The sequence below is a fragment of the Tympanuchus pallidicinctus genome, unplaced genomic scaffold (assembly GCF_026119805.1).
Source record: "Tympanuchus pallidicinctus isolate F22 unplaced genomic scaffold, pur_lepc_1.0 scaffold24, whole genome shotgun sequence".
NCBI lineage: Eukaryota > Metazoa > Chordata > Aves > Galliformes > Phasianidae > Tympanuchus > Tympanuchus pallidicinctus.
The window spans coordinates 1,933,477-1,953,191 of NW_026294741.1; the positions used below are offsets into that span (position 1 = coordinate 1,933,477).

General features: G+C 40.2%; 1 protein-coding gene across 3 annotated transcripts in view; it reads right to left on the reverse strand.

Moving 5' to 3' along the window:
• USP32 (ubiquitin specific peptidase 32) overlaps window positions 1-19,715 on the reverse strand; it is a 58,646-nt gene that overhangs the window by 28,821 nt on the left and 10,110 nt on the right. For all 3 annotated transcript variants that reach the window (XM_052688703.1, XM_052688702.1, XM_052688701.1), the window contains exons 2-5: window positions 13,820-13,947; window positions 10,783-10,888; window positions 10,400-10,518; window positions 7,585-7,744 (exon numbers count right to left, since the gene is read on the reverse strand). In XM_052688703.1, coding sequence (XP_052544663.1) covers window positions 7,585-7,744; window positions 10,400-10,518; window positions 10,783-10,888; window positions 13,820-13,947 — 513 coding nt within the window. The remainder of the gene's footprint in view (window positions 1-7,584; window positions 7,745-10,399; window positions 10,519-10,782; window positions 10,889-13,819; window positions 13,948-19,715) is intronic.

The following is a 19,715-nucleotide window of genomic DNA, read 5'->3' on the forward strand; positions in this document are numbered from 1 at the left end:
ATCAGAGACGCACCTAGAAATCTGGTCAACATTGCAGAGGGATTACATAAACCCCACAGTGACTTTATACCAAGGAACTCACAATCTGATGTAAAGAAAGGGAAAAGGAAAGAGACTGAGAAAAGAGGTGTTAGGCAAAGGTGAATAGAAATAGGCACAGGGAGAAGCTGAGTTTTCTTTCAATTCGTATACAAAGGTTAGTTTCTTTAAGTTTCACAGATCAGCTGTAGTTTTACCCTTCAAATCAATATCATTTATATATAAATACATATATATTTAAATTTCTGCTCAACAATACTTTTAGCCTTTTTCACATATGCAAGTGTGTCACAGCACCGCTTCAGGTCAGTGCAAATTAATTGGTTCTCTAATAGATATGTAATGACAAAGCTGTCTATATTAAGAACCACTACGTGTGATCCCATTCCCAGATGGTTCTGAGCCTTTAAACCCATGCCAGCTTTCTAATAGGTTTAACTTGAGCTATTTGGCCTGGTTTAGTCTACAGAAACAATAATAATCCTGTACAGCTTAAGAAAAGACCAAAAAAGTCACATGTCAAGTTAAAATAGTATTGATTTTTCCTATTTATGTCATTTACAGCAGCAATTTATTCCAAATACTAGCTTAGGTAACACAAGAATAATCTGCATCTACCCAACAGGCAGGGGGCATTATGCAACACAAAGCATACATTACCATACCCTCATCAGAACAAAGTTTGGAAATTGTTCAAATAAAATAAAAGTTTAACACCTGAAGTCAGGCTCAAGGAGCAGGAAAGGTTTGGATCTCTCTGTGCTTTTATGCAGCAAATAGAAAAGCAACTTCAGTGAAAATAAGCCCTCCTCCTATGCACATTCAGCATAGGCGTGAAACAGATGAGACGCTGATGTGCAGAACATCCAGACAAAAGCTGCAGCTTGAGGGTCAAGTATTTCTCATGTAACTCCAATTCACCTTCCTCTTAGTGCCAGGCACACTGCAGCATCCTCACTTGCACCACTATCAGCTACTGTGCATTTACATCATAAGTGAGATAAGAGAACTGATCCTGCAGAAAAACTGATTTATTTCTTCTCTCCTCCTCCTTCCCAGCTGGATCAGTTCCCTTATCTGGACTGTCATCTGCTGGCTCTTGGTTATGTTGGAATACATATGGAAACACTAATATACACATACAAAGGAATTTGATTATAGAATTCAAGGAGTAACAGGACAGTTACTTCTTTGAAAATCAGCATATAGAAACATGAGATGCTTAAGACAGTGCCACAGATGCAGGCAGCTCCATGGGCCTAAGTGGAACAGCCAAGAGGGATGGTAGGCAGCTGGAACGTGCCACGAAACACAGCAGTGCTGTGCTGTGATGGCCCAGTGACTCTCCTATTTCACTCTGGGCAGCAACAGGTGAGAAAGAGTCTGCCAGATAAAATACACTTTCCCTCAATCTCACTGCCTCCACAGGGATCAGCGTGCTACCACACTGAAAGAGCCTGCATGGAGTCAAAGAAGAGCTGCAGTATCAGCACTCTGCAGGAGGTGCAAAAAGGCATATTTGTGGAGTTTCAAGAACAGAAATAATCAAAAATTAAAATAACCAACGAAAAGTGAAAGCAACTTTATGAGACAGAATCTTAAATACAACAAGATTCTCTGAACTGCTAGGCACCAAACAAGGGCAGAACCCGAAGGGGCAGGACAGCCAGGAGGGACTGTGCTGGGGGAAAGCAGTGACAGGACACAGGAAAGAGCTTTACAGCAAAGAGCCAAACGTCTTAGAAAGTGATACTGACAGGAGGACAAAGGAGCATTCTTTGTGCTGAACAGACCTACATGACTCAGACTGACTAGGAGTAAAAATGTAACAATATTTTTATCTCAGGGTAACAAGAATTGTAGGCCTACCTCGCTTGCCTAAAACAGAGACTTACTGGATTATAGCACATGTAAATGTTTAAGTCTGAAGAGCAGAAGCCAGCTGTCAGCTAATTTCTTCAGTGTTTTTTTTTGCACTTAATGTCACAAATTAATCCCAGCATACGCAATGCACCATACATCATACATTCCTCATTACACCTAACGAGGAATCCTGTGACACTAAGGATATATACATACAACATGTTTGATACTGAAGTTTAAATGAAGCGTGATAAGGACTACTTACCACCCTAATGTTTATGTACTTATAATGATGTGTATGAAAAAATGCCATCTTCCTTGCAATAGGCTTCGCATTAAGTATTTTAACTTCTTAAAGCATAAATTTCTGTTTCTAATGCCTGTACAAACCAAGTCAGGAGGTGCAAAGTAGACTTTCATTTAGTGAGTCAAAACGTAAATGTTAAATAGGTAACATTTATCTTCTAAATATAATATATTCCAAAACACAAGAACAGAATTGCTTCTTAGGCAAATACTCATTTGTGTCAATTAAAGATACGTAATTATTCGAGGTAACACACATTAGGCACCTGTGAAATTTAAGCATAGATGACCATGTGATGGTGACATTTCATTTTCCTCTTGCCATTTCTCTATTAAAACATGGAAAATTTCCAGATCTGTAGGATCAAGAATGGGGCTTTCTAATTCTGCTCTGAAACTCAGTCAGACAAGCACAAGCAGAGGGCCATGAGACAAGGGCCAGCACAGGTCTAACTGGAGCCCTCAAACAGCAAAGGAAGAACAGCTAAACTAATGCATTTCAGCAAGAACTGCACACCTACTGCAAACAAGCCAATTTTAACCAGCCACTACACAGAGACTGATAGGCTGCAACATCAGCAGTAAACACTAAAAAGAAAAGAAAGAAAGCACTCTTCATTTTAATTCCATTTCCATGAAACGTACTCCCTAAATATTACACAGGTAGCACAGCCGTGAATAATATTCTTAGGGAAAACAAAATTTAAGGTTTCATTACAGTTGGTTTTTTTTGTTGTTGTTTGTTTTTTAAACAGCATCAGAATGAAAGACCCATCTGAATACATTTTACGAAGGATTTAATTTTTACCTACCTAACGGCACAATCCTCTCTGGCTCACAGCAGCAGAAGCATACCATATTCTCAACATTTTACCTGAAACTCGGCTCGCCTCTCCGCTCACCATGACAGCCTGCAGGCAAAGCCCAGTCCCCGGGCACAGCGCTGCTCATCGCCACCCACCCGGGCCAGAGCCAAGGCTGCGTGGTGAACAGGCAGCACTCCTGTGTGAACGTGGCTGCTCACCACTTCCACATTAACGTGTGGAAGATCCTGGGACCTGGGGCACAGAGAGCTGCTTTGCAAGACATAAAATAACCTGGGAACTAAGAGGATAACAAAGTGCAAGATGCAGCTTAAGTGACACTGAGGCTTCTTCTTATTGGCCTGCTCCGCTGGAATACCTTTTTCCCCCCCATCCTCTCCCCCTCCCTTTGCTTCTTTAATTAATATATATTTTTAGGTTTTTTTATTAAAGAAAAGGAGACACAAAGAAGGGAATACAACTTCAACCAAGACATCACAGTGCATCAGATGCTACCAACCAGACATTCATCCAGCAGAATACAGTGTGTATCAGTACCTTAAGGATTTGAACACACACTGCAGAGGCATAAAGCATGACACCTCGCCTCAAAGCACACAATCACACACCCCCCCAAAAAAAACAACAGGAGGGAACAGAATGTATCCTAAAAACACCTTTAATACAATCTGAATTTTCAGAACCACCTTACACAGGAGCCTTCTGTGCATCATTAAGAGATGGTGTCCCAAGGGTGGGTGCCACAACTGAAGAAGCAGAAAAACACTTCCCAGCAGCCCACGTGAAGCAGTCGCCCCACTGTGCTGCACAGATCTGTGTGCATCATGAACTTCTCTGACAGAAGAGGTTACTTCCACAGTACTCTGCTTCAATTTAAGTTTCAAAAACTCGCTCCTGCAATGCCATCCAGTTATCCAGGACTTCTCTCATTATGTTAAATCAGCAATAACTACGTTCTAGAATATAGTCATTATACTGATTAAACACTGTCATCATACTGAATCTCTGTGAGAGCTGTCACAAAAGCAAGGAGTTTTGATCAATTTTTCTGACAACAGAAGATGGTCCCTTCAGAAGAGTATTAGGATGTCAGTTAGCACAAACTGAGTGACACAAGAACAGGATGACAGAGAAGGACAAATTACACAGCCTATCACTACGCTACGCTATAAGTGGAACCATTCTCCTCATAGAAAAGGACAGAAAACCTGAGTACGCAGGCCAGCACAGGGATACACCAAACAGACACAGCTGCAAAAAGGCAACACCACCCAGGTTGCATCAGAAGAATTATGCCCACCCAGGCCATAACACCTCACCTTTCCAGATGCCCCTGCTCCTCTGCATCCATCTGCTGAAGTGAGCAACAGAGAGCCCCACTGTGCATTTAGGATGGACACTTGCTAGGGCACCAGAACAACAGCTGATGTATTGCTGAATTATTGCGTTTGGATTTCAGTGAACTAGAGGAGATGAGGTGTTTCATTTGCAATTATTAAGGATTTACAATGATTTGTAGGAAACTTTCTCCTGCAGAGAAATTCAGATTAGCAGCAGTTCCTGGCAGGACTGTCTTTGATTTACATGTACCACTACAATGCTATTCAATATGATGATCAACTAAACAAAAACAAGAAGTATGCAATCACACCGAAAAACTGAGACAATCCAAAAGGGTGCCAGTTTGTCACTGCTTGCACAGAAGGGATGCTCACAACCACTGCACTACTTGTGGGGAACAACGGCCCAAGAAAACTTTCAGTTATTTCAATAACTTTTAAACAAAATGACTCATATTTTTGATTTAAGCGAAATGGAACAAAATTTGATTAAAAGCAGCAAGTGTGAATAACTTCCTGTATCTCTGAAGTTTAATTTCCAATTATGTGTTGAGAAAAATAATTGAAGTCATCTGCATTCCAAAACAAATGTTATTTACAACTGAAAAATTAGAATTCCTTTGTTTCCCTGAGAGCCTGGCTCATTAAACAAATGTAAATGGAGTCACTGGTGCCTTGCAGTACAATGCTCACTGTCAATTTCTAAATCAATGTTAATGTTCCCTGTTTTATTGTCCTGATCTTTCCCATCCAATCAGTTGTTTAACAGAACACGCAGCGCTGGGCTCGAGCACAGCCCCAGCAGTGGGGATACACTGACACCACACCAGAGAGTTTCATTAATGAGTCTTCAGCTGAGAGTAGGAATTCCCAACGTGTGCTCTCTTATACATTCTGCTAACAGCATGTCTGAGTTTATCCAACATTCTTTCTGTTTCTTTTTCTCCCAAAGGACAATTATCTCCATCAGAAGAATTACAAACAAACCTGACTTCAGACAAAAGGAACTCTTATGCTCTACCCAGTCAGCTAAGTTTAGATTACTTTCTTGTTCTTCAGATTGACTTAACTAGACCGTAAATACTGAACTTTAAAAAAAAAAAAGGCCCCAGGTGTTCATATCTCATTCAGTGCAATTACTTTTAAGTGCACAAGCACTCAGATTATCCTTACTTTCACATCTGTTGTGAGATTCCTATACTGCCTCAAGTCTCAAGGGAAACCACTGGTCACAATGAAAAGCATTTGTTCAGGCTTTGGGAGGGCTGGGCAGTTCACCAGTTTGTCTTCTTACTATCTCCAAGTGCAGTCAGTTTCCCACATCTCTCCTCTGAACGATACCAAGCTGCAGCCACCTTAACACAGCACAGATACACTGGCTTTTCTGTTAACAACATTTGTTGTAAGATAAAATTGAACTTTCTGGTAGTTCTGTTATTTAGCAATCCAAACACACCCTGTAACGTGAGCTTTCCAGTCGAGGTCAAATATACTGAACCTGCAGACACCTCACAGTTGGAAACGTTTTACTGATTCAGTGCTAAGCGTAAGCTATGCTATTCCCCTGAACAAAATGAAAACCTTGATACTAGATTCACTGTATACCTCAAGATTCAACAATTGTTTCAAACACTGACAAATATTTATTTTTATTTCAGTTTTTAATCCTGACAAGGGAAAACTTAACTTCTTGTTCACTTCCATCTTCACTTTGAGTACCCAAGAGCTTCTCCAAATAAGCTGCCGGTGGAGAAGCACAACACTGCCAGCTGCTTCAATACACTGAATTTCTCAGTAGCCTGATCTCCTACATAGCAACACTTTGTTGCTTTGTTTTCCCCTGAATGCAAGGGTTTGGGTCTTTTTCCCCACTAGAATATACACAGTGTTGGAACACCCGGCACAGACCTGAAATTCTGTATTTTTCTCAAGGCTTTAAAGATGAAGTCGCTTCTGCAACAGATCATACAAACCAGAACGCAGAAAGGAGCAGCCATGCCTGCACATCTCCCAGATGAAAGAACACTAAGCACCCACACACCTACACAATTCAGAAAGGTTTGTTTAATTATTATTCCCTTTTGTCCTACAGGGTTTTGGAGTGGTTTCCTGAAGCCTCCATGTCTATTGCAGTCTCTCTTGTAATGCAAATAAGTTATCTATCCATAAATTCTGGTTTTATTATGTACTTCCATTTTAGATGGTCAAAACACAACTGTAATGCTCACACTTAAAAGCAAAAGAAAAAACTATACGTAATTTTATACAAATAATTCAACCACTGAAGAGAGAAACTGCCAGGCTCCACCTGAAGAAATCTGATTGCTTAAAGCACAAGCAGATTGTTCAAACCATTGATATCTCAAAAGCAAACACCTTTTTCCTAAGGGATATTAAGTCCCCAATAGTACTGCGCTGTGTGCTTACATTATACATGCACATCACATCTGATCTGCCCGCCTTTTGTTTTTACATTTCATCTGCAAAAACAGCTGCTCCTCCTTTTACATCAAGATGTAGACACAAGGAAGCATTTGCTCTCTGGAGATCATTCCTACATGCAGATCCTGAGGAGGCTTCTCTTTACTTCATTTAGTTCCCTGACTACATCATACGTCAGGAATATTTCTTATTTTACTGTAGAAAACAGATTAGGTCATATTTATTTTTGAAGCAAACATCATCAAAACTGTCTCAACAGTTTCATGACACACCATATCTGGAAGAGCAAATAGCACACCTGTATTAATGTCAGGTCTCTTTAGACTGATATACTTAAGAATCAATGTTTAGATTGGATGGGGCCCTGGGCAGCCTGGCTAGCATTAAATGTGGAGGTTGATGGCCCTGCACGTGGCAGAGGGGTTGGAGATTTGTGATCCTTGAGGTCCCTTCCAACTCTGGCCATTCTGTGAAGAAATTTTTTTATTTTTTATTTTTTTTAAATCAACCTTGTAGTCACCATCTTCCATAGGAAATGCTGTTATTAAATGTTGCTCCCCCTTAAAAATAATGACCTGAGCTATCCTTTTCCATAACAACGTTTAATGTATCACAGCACCAAAAGCAAAGAACAAGTTAGCACAGACAAGCTGTGTATGCTGAACAGAACTAATCAGAGTAGTAAGATTTAATGAACAAGCAGCAAGGCTACAGTTTTTGATCTCTGAAACAGTTTTAAGAAGCGTGCAAAATAATCATCTTTTACTTACAGTGTGTGACTCCAGCCAGGGTTTGATAGAAGGTCGGAGTGTCACTGTCATCAGTGAGTGTCACATACACACCTCCAGACAGCAGCCAACGGGAAAACGTGAAAGCATCTTTGTTGTGCAACAGCCAAATCCTGAACTTCTCATAGTTTACCTTTTCACCCTATTAGAAAATAAGAAAACATGACTGTTTTTCTCTCCTTTCTCATTAATTGGTTCACCTGGTATTAAATGGGAGGTTGCTGGCCCTGCACGATGCAGGGGGGTTGGAGATTCATGATCCTTGAGGTCCCTCCCAACCCAGGCCATTCTGTGATTAAACAGAAACCATATAGCTGTAAGAACAATAATTTCCTATAAAAATAAGCAATAAGATTATTTTTTGGAGCCATGCCTGCTTTTCCATTTCATCCTGAAATACAGCACAGAGAAGGAAATTAGACTCCTCAGCTCTCCCTGCATTTCAGCCTCCTACTCAGCGTGGCCTTTGGAAAAGTCATTTACTCTGTACCTCAGTTTATAGGAATTAGACCAAAAAAAAAAAAAAAGATTCTTACAACTCATGAGAGCAGCAGTTACTTTTACAAATTTGAGCTTATTATGACAGATAAAAGCTCTTTTGTGCTGAATAGCTGATGCTAAAAAAAAAAATCATGAACATTCTGTTATATTTATGTAAGTATGCAAACACCTAACACAGAAAGTTTAGGTTTGTGAATAACAGCATTAAGAATCACTGCAGAAGCATTCAAAATTTATGCTTCTGTTGTCCAAAAACTACTTCATAGCATGTATGCAAATGTGACATTCATAATATCTCCTAACTCAAGTTTCTCTTGCTGGACGTCTTATAGAATTGGCTGTTCAGGAGTACATGAAAGCCATACATGCACACAATTTAAATGCACAAGAGGTTGTTTGAAACACTGAGCTGAACGGTGTTCAAGATGTGGCCATGAAATCACAGCTTAGCTTTGTAGGCAATGTAGAAATACTGAAAATAAAAGCAAGCTTACTATCAGCACACAAACTCATTATCTAGAGGTCCTAATGACTATGGGAAATAAACAAGAGTCTACAAACTAAAAAGCATTTGAAGCCATTGACTGGCTAAACTTCCCTAATATCACAGACCATTAAACTTCACTGAATTACATTTCTAGGGAATGCAACAACTTGCATTTGGCCATGGAGTAATGGCAGCTGCCAACTGCAGAAAATGGTTCATCACCACTGCTGCTAAATGATTTGCTTCTTATTCTAGCTGTAATGGATTATTCCAGATTGCAAACACTGATCTTCTCTGCCTCTTCTTTCTACATTAGTGTTACGCTTTTTCTCCCATAAATACATGCAGTTCAAATTGTCTTCTCAGTCTCCTTTGAATCATTATCCAGAAGTCTGGATCAGACACATCATCATTTTCTCACTACCTCTTCCGCTCTGCTTTCCTGCTACTTTTTTCCTCACAGCTTTCTGCAAATGGAAGAGGAGCTATATTACGTTTTGTAACGCTTTCACATCATTCTAATTGATTGGAGCAACAAGAAGGACAAAGGACAGCAAAGTTTTGGCAGAAAAACCACTTGAATCACTTAAGTTTTACAGATGAGCCATGGTGGAACTCAAGTAACCAGAGCAATGCAGGTATCACTGCATTTGTTTCCTTCATTTTAGAAACAGGAATGGGGAAAAAGAGATAAACTTCAGAGTTCCTTGTTCTAGATGAGCACATACAACAATTCTGAAGGAAAGAATAAGAGCACCTTTCAACATCACCCTGGAAAACATAAACTCATCTGCCATACGGCAGGAAGGAAGGCCCACAACAGGAACATTAAACTTTCTCATTCTCCAGCAAAGACCTCGTATGATTAACAGGTCAGTAAATCCTGCTGAGTGGGTCATTACACTATTTTTCTTTTAGAAGATAATCAATATAGAACATTTTCTTGAGCAGGAAAATGGTATCAAAGCAGATTGATACTTCTCTGCCTGCAAGATATTTATAAATATATTATTTTATATATATTTCTTGGACAGTAAGCAATTAACTTGTAGGGTACAATTCATCATACCACACTGATGGGAAATTAAATATAGGAAACACTGAAGTGGGTCAGCTCCAGACACTGGACTGCAGCATACGTATGATTTATGATTCCAGTCAAGAATGAAGAATGCAATCACTGCCCACAAAGCCAACATGATACCATGCCAGATTAAACAAGTTTGCCTCAGCCAGTGCTGGCCACAAGCTTCACAGCACACTAAAGTTACCATAAACACAGAACACCATACAACGTAAGGTAATAAAGTAATCTGAAATCCACAATTTAAGCTCCTCAATCTAGCTTTTCAGTAGAATGTAGAACAACTAAATTTTACTGGTCTGTAATCCTCCAATACCAACAGAAACAAACAAATCAAACAAACCTGGCATTCTCTGGGAGAAAGAAGTACTGTGAATATCTACAAGTCAATATAAGAAGCCTGTTTAAGATAGGAACTTCAGAAAGCTTCATGAAAATTACATTTCTCAAAGAATCTAATACATAAATACATGTTGTAGCTCCTGGTAGGCACAGAGAGACACAAGAACTATTTTAAAGCTGTATCTTTCAAAGCAGCAGACTAAGCAAAGCAGGATGGTGAACTCTTGCATGTACACACCAAGCTGCAACTTACATCAGTGTATATTACAAGATGAAGAACTTTTCTAATGTTTAAACAAGGTACTTGCACGTATATGGCAGAAAAACTGCACAATGCAATACTCACTTTTTTAATGCAATGAGATAAAACTTGTATTAAATACCTCAGAGAAACATTTCTTGAGAGACTCTGGGACTTTCCCATCAACCACATGCAGCATCTTCTCCATCTCATCACGAACCACATAACTCCCAGATTCATTAGAAAAGAGACTGAAAATGTCTGAGGAAGAAGAGAAGTGTTTAAGCAACTACTGCAGCTATACTTCTCAAATACCAGGTTTAGAGCTGGCTAAGAATGCCAAAAGCAATGCAACAACTACAGCACTGAAAACTTGCATTGATTCAATTCCAATGCAACTCAATAAGGTTTAGATTGAGAAATATTTCCTTTTTTTTATCATTGTCCATTAATACAAAGCAAAAGAGCATATTCTATACACACTATCCTGTTGGTTTTTTGTTTGTTTTTAAGTTACATACTTACATTTTGTTTTCTCCTCCTCTTTGCCTCTAGTGAGTAGAACTAATCCAACTATCAAGTTATTGAAGTGCAGCCCTTTAGATATTCCTCCAAATGAACAGTAGATAACCTAGGAGAATAAAGCAGAAGTTAAGCCACAAAGTTAAGAAAGAATGGAAAGCAAGAAATTATAGCAGGGCTCTATTTTGCATGTTTTTTTCCAGTTAATCACCTCACAGTCACCGAAACACTTTTAATATTAATTCTGAAACACCTTTGTAGATATTGCAGTTATAAAGTTGTCTTTTGAGGGTCTTTCAATTAGAGAAAGACACATTTTTCCTGAACAGAAGTATTTTTTAACAAGCTGCAATCCTGCAAAGAAGGATTCATTCACATATGCTATTTCTCTACTCTTCTTTACCAAGGTAATGAAGGTGGACTCTCCTCCAGATTGGGGTACAGTAACCTCAGAACTACCAAGAGGTTGTTGGAGAAACCACCAAGAATTGCTGACTTGTAAAGATGTGACAGGGAAAAAACCAGGCTTTTAACTTTTGTGCACTGCCCCTATTGCTGCAATGCCCACTCCAAGTCAGTACCCTATTCTGCTAACAGTGGGATTTACATCTGTTGTTGTACTGCTTTTCTAACTTGCACTCCTCCTTTAAATCCCAAAATACATTCCCACAGCATCAGTACCTCATTAGTATCACAAGAGAGATATCTACTTCACGTATAAGAAAACAATGCAGTCAGAACTTATACATTATTCTTATATAGGAGAGTTATTTCAGCACTTCTGGTTTTTTTTAGTATGATTTTCTTATAGGTATCACACAGGGCATCTAACCATAAGGACAAAGCATTAAGTGCAGCCAAAGGGAACTATTACTGTGAAAGGGCAGAACAAAGTGATTTGTCACCGATCGCAGCTGGGATAGCAGATTCATGTGCTGACCTTTAGTTTAAAGAAGTTATATTTAGAAAAAAAAAGAGAGGGAGAGAAAGGGCAAAATAAAGAAATTGAGCTCGATTTGATTTTATAAATCAAAGTATTATGTACATGTTAGATAGTGTTCGCTTTGCATTACACTGCAAATGAGCAACGTTACTAACAGGATGTGTACATGAAGTTATGCACTGTTTTCTCATTCTTCTTCCATAAAAGCATGCTCTTTGCATGACAACTTAGCCAAATAGCAATGGCAGAGTTCAAAGTTCCATGTTACTGTAGACAGAGCCACTACTCTGTGAATCACCAACAGAGCAGAGAGAATCATTTGAAAAACACTGGACAAAACCCACATGTTGAGGACCTCTCACAAACAGAACTGAGATCATAAAGCTACTGGATGCTTCACTGACCACATCACTATAAATACTACATCTATTTTACAAAAAAACTACAGGAATAATCCTAAGCCGTAAATAAAATAAATTACCAACTGTATTTAAATACGATTAGAATTTTTCTGTGCATGTTTTAAGTACTTTCCCTCTTCTGTCTCTCAGAACTGCAGCATTAACTCTGGTTTAACCCAGCACCTCTGCCTGCCCGGCAACTCCCACACCTCCTTCCTGTATCTATGCCAAATCAAGCATTCATGTAGCAGGTCTATGAATGAAATTAGGGAACAAATTTGGATTTGAAATAACCATTTTTGTCATCAGGTTTCACTAATCCAGTTCACTCAGAGCAGTTGACCTCTAGGCAAGAATAAGCAGCTAGAATTAAGCTGACCATGAAACTGCTATGAAATAACTGCACAAATCACATTTCAAATACTACGAGAGAACATCGATACCCTACCATAACTGTGCAGGACATTCTGTGTCATCGAGTGCCATCTATTATCAGTCATGCCTTTCAAAGGAGCCTGACAGCCCACTACAACCAAGTGCATTAAGGAGAAAAATCAATTCTTAACAGACTGAAATCCCTTTGCAAAATGTGAGTGCCATGTTTCCCAAAACAAGACCAACTCACTCAGGTTTATGTTCACAGGAAACAGTTTATCCAACCAAACAAAACCAGCCATGGGCTTGCCAAGGCTGCTGGGTAGGTCTGGCTAAGCTACAGTGCACTGTACCAGCAAACAGAAGCAAAGGAAATACCTAACACAGACCAGCTACTTTCTATTAACTACTTAACTGCCATTCATACAACAAGGTATAGAAAAACCTACCACTGCTGTCTTTGCAGCAGTAGGAAGCAGACTAGCAGTTGCAGTGAGTGTTCTAGCCCACCTCCACAGAAACACTGGGCAACAAGGTGGTAGGAAGTTCCAAAATCTCATTCACTTCCATACCAAAGTTATTACCTGACATAATTCAGGTTATTACCAGACAGATTTCCTGAAGACACCTATGTCCAGACAGTTCTGCACGATACCTTTGGGAGATGCTCTCCTTGCCCACCTATCATGCTATCCATTGCTACGCACTCGAGACTACTGAAAGCTGTCTGAAGGCAAGTTTAAATGAGGCTCACAGTATAGAAGGATCTCATTCTATCAGAGGCATTACGTATAACTTGCAATTTCATTCTGCTGGGAGACATAGTGCTACCCAAACACATTAAAGTCCCACAGGATGCTCAGATCATCATCTGCTATTACCAAAGTTTAATGCATTTGCAAATGCTTGAGGGGATAAATTATTAGAACTAAATTTGTGCTCTATTTGGACCCAGCGTTATGGCAGAGATTTGAATTCCACCCTTCTACTTCTAATCATTCCGATTTCAAAAGATGCCTTCGAGGCTACACTGCATATGTAAGTAATTTACCTTTACATTACATTGGAGCTATTACTTTAAAAGAAAATGCACAGCTCTGCTGAATACTATAGTTTAAGTCTTAATATAGCTACTCCAGAGCCAGGAAAAACAAACAAGAAATCCACTTAGAGCATAAAAAGGGCCGTAATTCCTACATCATCATCAGATACAGAACACACTGGTACTGCATGAAAAATGGAAAGAAATTAAGTTTGGCCGCACATTTCTGTAGGCACACATTATCAACCACACACCTCCCCAGAGAAGCTTGCAGATTACCTCAGCAACTTTTGGAGGGACTCCATCACCAAGAACTTCCCTGATGAAGCACTGTTGGGTCATATAATACGAGAGTCCACAAGTTCTCTTAAAAGCATCTTTCAGTCGCTTTAGCTCTATGTCTGTAACTGTATTGAGTCAGAGGAGAAAAAAAGATTTGGTCAGCAATGTCATAGAAATGTAACAGCTTAAGGACTACCAAGAACCTGTCCACATTATGTTTACCATAAAATAAAAAGATCCGAAGAAATTAAATGCATCATTTTACCCAGGCAGAGTTAGATGATGAGATCCAATATTCTAATCTCAGCGAGAACTGAAAGTTAACAACAATTACAATCAGTTTGCTGTCTAAATTTTCATTGACTACAATAATGTATTGTAAGTTTGTTCTAAATTGAGTACCATTATCCTCATACAAAAGGAAAATTAAGCAGTATTATGATTGATTTCATGTTGCACACAAGCTAGAGAGATGAACTGTAAACCAACAGCAGTGAGTATAATTGAGAGCAGCTCCAGCAGCACACTTCAAACAACCCCATCTCACAGCCAGCCTACTTTTCTGTAGAAAAAAAAAAACATGGTCACTACGTACTGGCTTATAAAACAGTGGAGCAAAACAAGAATTTAACAGCAAAGCTAGTTTGGATTAAAAGTAACTCTTCAACTAAGGTTATCCCACACAGTCAAAATCTCATTACCAGCTGAAATCTGTTCAAACTTTTCAGAAGCTTTACACGTGAGGAGTTTGAAGAGATCCCACACATACTTGCACATGACTGTTCTCAAAAGCAGCCCTGCCTTCCTATTTCACAAGTGTAAGGCATTTTTCTAACAATACGCTTAAGAAGCTCTGAACAAGGCACAGAACTGCCACAGTCCCACCAGCATCAAGTACTCTCATGAAGTATCTCAAGTACTTTGTCAAAATCAAGCTGCAGAGCGTAACAGTGTCCTGGATCTACAGCAAGTTCCCATGTAGTGCAGGAAGAGCTATTTACCATCCAGGCACCAAGGAACTGACGCTGTACTTGGCAGCTATTTCACTCTATTTACTGGAAGACGTCTTCCTTTCCTTGCTATCACCAGTCAGATGGAGCAACTCTGAATGGCCAAAAGCTTGTCAAGGTTTTTGTCAGCCGAAATAAAACAGAACACTTCAGAACTTAATCCAGCACTCTTTATTGCTTTTACATTTCAATTAATTCATCCAAAAAAAATCATTGCTTGAAAAGCAAATCATGTCAAAACGTTCCCTCTGAATTTCAAACCTCATCAGCACTGAAGTAGCCTGGTGACTTTACAGCTGTGCCTAAGAGCAAAAATTGGGTCAGTTTCTTTTCAAATGTTATTATAGATTCCAGGGACATTTTTTTTTCTTTTTTTTTTTTTAAACCAGAAAAAGAATCCGGGGATCTCAGAAATACAACTGAAGTGGGATCCACACTACATTGGTGCTGCCAATAAATAAGAATTTGGCTAAAGACATACTGAAATTATTATCATTGTGTCTTATTTTAATAAGTGTAGACCAATTATAAGGGAAAAGAATGTTGAGATGCTGCTGCTACCCAGCACATATGGTGTTGAAATGCCCTGTCGTGCAGTGCTCAGAGACCTGCAAGGGATGGGCTGGCAGCGATGGGCAGGGAGAAGCCAACCAGCACTGCTCACACCTTCAGAAAGAACTGCCAGTATGACATTAAGTAGCTGATAAGATGATACTGCCAGTCTATGTCATGTTTCAAATGTAAATTACTAGCACTGGAGATGACAATGTTATTGTTTGCATACAGAAACTACAAAACAGGTCATGGAATTACAGAAAAGATGATCATTTCCCTTCCCTCCCCAGGACACACTGAAGTGACTGAAGCAGGCCACTTCAAATCACCTGCAAAGCTTCACAAAAATAAATTCATTATACATTTAGATCAAAGCACATGAAAGTACTACTGAAATGAGCAGAGAAATAAAAGATATTATCAGTGCTTAAGTCAGGAAGTCATAAAATATTTGAATACAAAATCCCAACAAAAAACATCTATTTGACACAGACGTAGCGCGTGATGAGAAGAAATAAGTCCCAAATTAGCCAAGAACTACTCCCAGAAGCAGTACATTCATTACAGCTCACAAAAGTGAGCACACCCACACGCCACAAGCTACTGCTTCTCAGTCGCACAAGTCCTACGCTGAACAGGCAGCCCAACTGAGGTCAGAGGTGTTCCTTACACAAATAAAGATATTAGTAAGAGGTCAATGTCAAACACTGCCCTCAGCTTCCAAGCAGCAGCCTTGAACAGCACTTCCCTGGATTTACTGGAGATCTCTTTTTTGTCTCTACAGCAGCCACAAAGCCCATCCCGCACTGCTCTCCCTACACGCGCACAGACGCTGCGCTTGCAGACACTGCTGCTGCATTCACAACCTGAGAAAAACAGCACACCTAAGACTTCCCAAAATAAGCTTATGATAGTCAACACAGCAACACATCTCGTCATTCCTACCAGTAACAGGTGGCAGAACCTCAATCTCATTGCAGAGAAAGCCATGCAGGTATTAACTGGAACCACGTGCCTGCTTCTACACATCTCAAGACTACAGAAGCCACCTTCTTATTGTAAGGATCCAATTCCAAAAGCAAGTTTCAGTAGTTACATACTGAATTCTAATTCTTACAATTGTATCTGAGTCAGCCTGCTGCCACATCACATCCCTGAAACAAGATGTCTTTTCCACCAAAGGAAAGGTCACAGGCTGTGCCTTTCTGTCCAGGCAACCTTACTAGGCAGCGCAAACCTCCAGAGCTCTACCTTGGCTGGACGCCTTCCAGCAACACTGCAGACAGTTTAACAGAAGATTAGTGCAGCATCCAACCCTCCGGGGAATACTGGAGCTCCAGTTTGTTTAATAAAGTATAAATGAAACCATGCAACCTCAGCTAAAAGTGTCACAGCAACTTAGAGTAATTGTAACAAACCTCCAGCTCACCCAATTGCCAAGGTTATTTTTAGTTCAATAATGTTATTTAAACTTAATGCTGTTTTATATGGATTTACGATCCTAGTGTTATTTTTTTAACTAACAGCAGCCCAGCTCAAGGGTTATATGGCACCTTCCAAAACCAACCACATCACTACACAGCTCTGTGCTGGAAGCCACCCTCTCTCTCTCTGCTGCTTTCACTCTAGGTGCCTATCAGCCAGTTCTCATCCCAGCGCTTTCCTTTCAGAACAAAGCCCTACCCACAGATCAAACCACGCATGCCTAAGTGCCCAGCCCTGGACTTAAAGCGCCTTGCTGGTTCTTTGCCTGGCCTGGAAGCACAGCTAGAAAATATCGTTAACTTGAGGTCAATTCCTCACAAGCAGAAGTGCCTGCCCTACCACACTTCCCTGGGTTAGATTCATCAGTCCTTAAAGGCTCTCACAAATTACGTTAATAGCACAAAGAGCAATAAAGACAGCTAAAATCAGCCCAAATTATATAAATGACAACAAACAAAAACACAAAACAACAACAAAACAACAACAAAGATACACCACCAAGAACACTTGTGGTCAAGAAGGAAACAAGAGGCTGTAGATGCCCTGTCCTTGGAGGTGTTCAAGGCCAGGTTGGATGGGGCCCTAGGCAGCCTGGGCTGGTACTAAATGTGGAAGTTGGTGGCCCTGCATCTGGCAGGGGGTTGGAGATTCATGATCCTTGAGGTCCCTTCCAACCCTGGCCATTCTGTGATTCTGTGAAATAACCACCATGCACCACAGTCTCTGCTCAGCACCGACAACCAGCCTGCAGCTCTTGCAATGCCCTCTCCAACTCACACATACCCACGCTGCTCATCACTGTCCTTGCAAAGTTTAAAGACTTTCAGGTGCAATGAAGAGTAACACCAAAGTCTGGGAGCAAGCACTGCTGCTTAAGATGCAACAGATCACACATGAACGTTAAGCATTATAAGAAATGGGTATTAATTTTGATGGAAGCTTACATAAAGGTTAAAAGAAGTGTTTAGTCAGGCTTAATGGTTTTTTATGGCTTATATAGCAAGATTATTATACACACTGCCTACAACACGTGCAAAGAGTGAGCACAGTATACGCACTTTAAATTTCTGTTTCACATTTATTAGGAAAGTCAAGATCAGACACAAATGCCTTCCTTTGCAATGCCTCTTCTCCTGATCTTCAAGATCCAAGCAAAATTATATAAAATGCTGTGATGATGCAGAACGAGATATGAAATGCGGCCTTCTAAAGCATGAAAAATTGGCTGTTGTAGCAAGAGAGAAGAATAAAAGCACAGCATTCAGCTCTTTAAGACTGCCTGAGACATTCAGGCAAAAGACACTTAACCTCTCCCTGTCTTAATTGTCTCTCAACACTAAAACGAATCTAAATTCTAGTCTCCATCAGACAGATGTTTAATAAATGATCTAAAACGCTCTGTAAAAGCACTGTACAAAGGAGCTGCTTTAATCTGTGAGAAGGACAGAATCCCAGCAGTGCAACAGAGAGTAGGAGGAGCCAGTCTGACATGGATGCTATAAACTGAGAGCCAATTAAAAGCCCCTGTAACAAACCACAGAACCTACATCCTACCTGCTGTCTTCACTGCCATCCTACTGGGGCAGCAGTGACTGCTGAAAGCAACTCAGTGAGTTGGTGACTTCTACTTACACCACCAGCCCCGAAGCAGCACACATAGCTCATCTGCACTGCTGTAAGCAGCAGTAGCAGCACCAACAGTGGACAAGATCTTAATGTATCAAAAGCCTAAAATATTTCATTTAAATAAAAAGAGAGCTCTGCTGAGAGGAAGGAGAAATACACTCAGCTCACTGTGTGAGGTAGCTTACAAAATACCTATCAGGGATGGTGATTTTCCCCCCAGAATTCTTAAGCATCAAGATGTCCGCAATACTCAACAAACAGGAGACAAAATAATTAAGAAAAAAGAAATCAGAAATCCCACTACTTATTCCAGTCACTACTGAATAAAAGACAGCTTGCTATAGCAAAATCTGCCCTGCAGATCTCAAGTGCACAAGGCAAGCGATAATTTGCAGCCATCAGCATTCATCCTTTTCTAAAAATAATCAAAACTGAGTTTTAAAATAACAGACTTGATTATCCTTCAGAAAGCAAGCAAAACTCACCTACCTCAAGTTCCGACTACACCTCTGATTTTAACAGCTCTAATATTTTGATTTTTAAGTGACAATTCTACAGGTTCAATATCAAATTCGCAGGGCATATAATTCTCTAACCAGACAATTATCTTCTCTGTAATCACTTGTTCAATATTTCCCTCAGGAACCTTCATCCTAGTTATACATGGAAATTTTATTACTTTTTTCATTAGTCCTTGTTGTGACTCAATGGCCACGGTTATGAAGTTGTCAAGAACCAAAGCAATTATTAAAAATCTTCAACGAGGTAAAAACGTGCAAGGAAAACGTTTGGAAAAAATCCCAGAGCAGAGCAAGGAGCGATGGCTTTGCCCCAGGGCAGCGGGCGCCCCATGCAGGGCTGCCCCCCGTGAGGGCTCCCCTAACCCTGTGTTGTTCTGTGTTAAACACGGCTCCAGGTGCATGCCTCTGCTCCCTGCCCTTCCTGCGCTGCTCCCACGGCTGGCTGTGTGGCTCTGGCACTCTCCTCTCCAGGGGCAGGGAGAACTCCTCCAGAACACCCGGAGCTGGAAAGAAGAAGGGATGCCTGGAGAGGGCCACGGCCAGGGCAGTGCCATCCGTGGTGAACCGGGGCTGGCAACAGCTTTGGGACCTGCTGAGAACAAGTTTACCACTTCTCTAATTGATTACGGTAATTACTTTGTCTTTAAGACTGCAATCTATTGCATTTAAATTTGCAAGAGTACACACGGTAAAAGT